The sequence below is a fragment of the Brassica oleracea genome, chromosome C3 (assembly GCF_000695525.1).
Source record: "Brassica oleracea var. oleracea cultivar TO1000 chromosome C3, BOL, whole genome shotgun sequence".
Taxonomy (NCBI): Eukaryota; Viridiplantae; Streptophyta; class Magnoliopsida; order Brassicales; family Brassicaceae; genus Brassica; species Brassica oleracea.
The window spans coordinates 27140285-27144920 of NC_027750.1; the positions used below are offsets into that span (position 1 = coordinate 27140285).

A 4636-nucleotide genomic window follows, 5' to 3' on the forward strand; every position below is an offset into this window, starting at 1 on the left:
AAGATAAACATGCCAAATAGGATCTTTTAATAAATAAAGTTACTGTAAGTATTATTTTCAAATTTACAAAGTTTGATATTGCTAGTAATAGAGAGCCCAGCCCAATCAAATACTCAAATCCCATTACCTATGTATTTAGGGTTCATAGCTAAGATAGAGTTCATATAAATATGTGTAAGGATCATTATGTTTGGTAACTTTGGCTGTCGATTGTGGCAGCCTCTCCTTTCCATTATATGAATCAATCTAAACTATTTATCTCTTGGTGACAATCTCAAGCTTTCTCTTCTTCTTTAGTTTTATAATAAAGCTCAATGAGCTATTTCAGTTTGTTTTTTCTATTTCAATAAAGCTCATTTGAGCAAAGACTTAGTCTTGTTTTAGTTTGCTTTCAGCTAGAAAATGCAAGTATTCTGTAGTACTAGTAACTATTTTTCTTTTCAACAAAACCTGTTTGCTTAAATCAAAATAAATGTTTCGTTTTAGTCCCTTTTGCAATCTCTGAAAAGTTTCAACTACCTAAAATCCATTTTAAGTGGTGATACATACAAAAATCTCATCCCGCTTATTGAATAGATAATTATATAAAATTATTACCACAAGAAAAAGGTGGAGAAAATTAAGGTGAAATCATTAGTGAGCAATCGCTAATTTGGATACTTCTTGATAATTTTATTATAGAATTGCATTTTATTAGAAGTCCCTAAGCGTAAAATGTGCTGGGTAATCAAAGTCAATGGATATAGTTGTCATGTGATCTTTTTCTTAATAATGTGGACATTCCTAAACAGTAGAGAGAAAGAGAGGAAAGTATCTTCTATATAATTTAATTGCTAATTAGGAGCAAGCACTCCTTAAATCTAAGAAACTACATAGCCGCTTCTTGCACACTCAAGGCAATGGCTTTTTCTTGTGTCACAAGATACGTGTTTTCTATCCTTCCTCTTCTCGTTATCCTAACAATCACCCCTTTGTCTTCATCCCTTTCTCCAGGCGACAAAGTCACAACGGAACTACTTAACCAACTCTGCGCAAAACCGCCAATTGATAATATTACTTTCTGCGTCTGGCAAACCTCTTATGCGATAACCGTATCCCTCGACCTAGGTGGTCTGGTCGATATGGTCCTCGAAAAGACGCGAGTGTTTGGCAATATGAATCTGTCGGCGATGAAAGAGTTAGCGGCGGCAACAACGACTAATCCGTATCTCAAGGACACATATGAGATTTGTGTGATAGATTATGAATTAGCCGTTACAGCGATCGAGGGAGCTCAAGAGTTTGCGAGGTCTAAATCGTACGAGCTAGTGCCTCAGGCCGCTTCTAAAGCCTTGGATATCATATCTTCGTGTGAGGCTGACCTTAAAGATCTGAAACTGAAAAACGTGGGTGCTTATTCTATACGCAATTCGGTGTTTGAGAAAATGTGTAACATTGGTAGCGTTTTCTCCAACGTTTTGACGTCTTGATTCTTTTATGTTTCATTCACCTACATGATTGTAACAAAAAAACGATTAAGATGTCATTTACTCTTGGTGTAGCAACTTATAAACATGCACATGACATAAAAATCGAAGAATTGATTAATGAATCATTCGAGACCAACTCAGGGAAATCAACTAAATCAACATCAAGGTAAGATTACTCGTTAATTTAACCCTAGCTATAGCTATAGTACCCAATAAACGAGAATTGTGGAAAAAAATCAATTTATGGTTCAAAGGATTGGAAGCAAAACCTGCAATATAAGTAAATTGATAAATAAGAGCTGCTAGATCAAAACGACTACGATGCATAATGGGGATAATTCAAAAGTCTTATGATGATCACAGTCATCAATCTACATATTTTCTCTAGTTAATGAAGTGCATGTCTGTGCATTTAGTCTGCACGGGGCCGGCCCTGGGCTAAAGTCCGTAAAGCAAAAGCTTTAGGCGCCAAAAATATATCATACATTTAGGGGCAGCAAAATACAATTAGTTCCCTTTGGTGAAGTGGTTGCGTGTGTGTTTTCATATTCTCTCTTCACTTCTTTTTAAATATTTTTTTTTTCCTTTTTGACAATGACGTAAACAGATTTATCGTAGATTGTGATTTCCTTTCTAACAAATTTAACTTCCTTATGTATCTGTTATATTAAAATAAATTATAAAATATAGAAACACAAAAATTAATCAAAAACAAATTATTTTCCTAACTCTAACCGTTGACGTTTCCTCTTCTCAGTTTTTAGCATCTATTTTAATTTTTCTCTGTTCGATCATTGCCACAAAAACAGTATGTTCCATTGTTCATCGTATCTGTTGGAATAGCTGGCTTCCCCAATCTTCATGTAAGTCTTCTTAACTTATTTTATTTTCTGTTTTTCTTCCGTGAATTCTTATCATCTTTTTTGGAATTTTCCGAAATTCAAACAAACAGAAAATTATAACTATGAAACTCTATGGAAAAATTAGAAGATTTTGCAAACTGAAATTGATGCAGACAAGATTTGATCAAAATATAAAGCTTGGCTATTCACTTTTTCTTTTATCTATGTAATGTTTCTATGTTTTATAACTTATATTTTGATGTTTTTAAATTGTACAAAATGCTACCAGGAAATAGAATTAGAAATTTACTGATGTTTTTTTTTTTGCTTTATTTTTAGAACAAAAATTTTAATAACATTTTGCATTATTTTGGATACAGATTTTTTGACATCAAAAGTTTTATACTTTTATTAAGTTTTGGATACATTTAAACTATCGCAAACAAATTATGGTTAGGGCAGCATTTTTTCAATGCGCTTTAGGCGCCAAATACAACCGGACCGGCACTGAGTCTGCACACTCTGAGTTAGCAACAATCCTACGGAAAGTTTCAGCTTAGAGATCTTAAGCTCAAGTTCGTACATTCTTGACGATAGATTGTGTACTGAACACGTTCTTGTTCCCGCATAGGTCAATCCTCCGGAAAACTATAACACGATCAAATAAATGCAACCAGTTTGCTACATTGAGGAAAGTAGTTTTAAGCAAAAAAAATTTTTTTTAATATATTCTGCCTTTAAGTTGCATGGAAATTTATTAAGTTCTATCGAACCGAACGTATTGGCTCCCTTTCGTCTAATGGTTCGGACATAGTCTCTGTCTTTCCACGTCGAAGATACGGGTCCGGTTACCTAAGAGCTTGGGCTGCTTCAGAAACATTGCGAGGCCTAACTATATTCTAAAGCCCATTTAATGGCCCAGTTACATTTACAAACCGTGGTCCAGCTCATGTAGGGTTTCTGCATCTTCAACGAGATATCACTTCTATTGCCCCTTTATTATAACCCAATCTCTGAAAGACCTTAGTTGAAATTATTTTATTTTTGAATTATTTTTAATTCGAAAAGTTGGTTGATTACATTTTTGTTCCTGATTATTAATCATAAATATCTATGAATCAGTTTCTATTTATTAATTATCTCATTTTTCTTTTTTTTTTCTCTCTTTTTCTACGACATCTTTTCTCTTCCTCTTTGCAACTTTTTTTTTCTTCTCCTTTCTCCTTCGATATAAAATCCGATAGTGAATATTTCTTCTTTCTTTCTTCGTTTTATATCTGATAACCACATAATCAAAGATGGTAGAGAAGCTACAGCGGTTATAAAGTGCTTGTGGTTGAACCTGATATTAGATCTAAAAACCAGAAAAAGAAACAGATCCACGATGGCTCGGATATTCTTAAGATCTACTTAGTTTTAGGGTTTTTATTGTTCTTGTTCCTTCGTGTTTGTAATTTATTTTCATCTTCAGATCTGGATTCAGTATAACTTGGTATTACTCTTGGTACAACTAACTCAGTAATACTTAGTAGAATTCAGTAGTACTTAGTAAAACTCTGTAGTACTTAGTAGAACACAATAATACTTAGTAGAACTCAGTAGTACTGATAGAACTTTGTAATACTTAGTAGAACTCAATATAACTAACTCGAGTAGTAATCAATTTTACACAGTATAACTCAGTAGAACTTGGTATAACTGCACTTAGTAGTACCACTCGGTAGTACTTACTTAGTAATACTCAATATAACTCAATATAACATAGTATAGCCAGTATAATTCAGTATAACTAAACATCAGTATTACCGAGTAGAACGAAGTATAACTCAGTAAAACTATACCGTATATATTGAAATTTTGAAATTTTCAAAATTTAAAAATTTGAATTTTTTTATTAAAAAATAATTTCGAAAATGAAAAGGGCTAAACCGAAAATTTCAATTTTGAAATTTTGAAATTTTCAAAATTTAAAAATTTGAAATTTTTTTAAAAAAAATAATTTCGAAAATGAAAAGGGCAAAACCGGATATTCATGTTTCATTAAAACAACGAGGGTATAAGAGATTTGAGAGGCCAATAGTAGGTTGCTCTCCGAAGATAATGGGGGCATGGAAGAAGTTGGGTCATCTTCAAACGAGCCAACTTCTCTATTGCCCCCACTTGTGGTAGAACTAATCTCCTATGGCCTCTCAAATCTCTTATACTCCTATTGCTTTAATGAAACATGATTTACCGATTTTGCCCTTTTGCATTTTTGAAATTATTAATTTCAAATCATAAAAAATTCGAAATTCAAATTTTCAAATTTTTAAATTTTCAAATTTT

General features: G+C 32.7%; 1 protein-coding gene across 1 annotated transcript; it reads left to right on the top strand.

Moving 5' to 3' along the window:
* The first annotated feature begins 869 nt into the window (after window positions 1-869).
* LOC106330268 lies at window positions 870-1469 on the top strand. The gene has a single exon (XM_013768769.1). It carries the CDS (start codon window positions 900-902, stop codon window positions 1467-1469), a length of 570 nt encoding a protein of 189 aa, XP_013624223.1. The 5' UTR covers window positions 870-899.
* Window positions 1470-4636: the final 3167 nt, after the last annotated feature.

Coding starts and splice junctions, on each gene's coding strand:
- LOC106330268 (XM_013768769.1), top strand. CDS start 900: ATGGCTTTTTCTTGTGTCACAAGATACGTGTTTTCTATCCTTCCTCTT.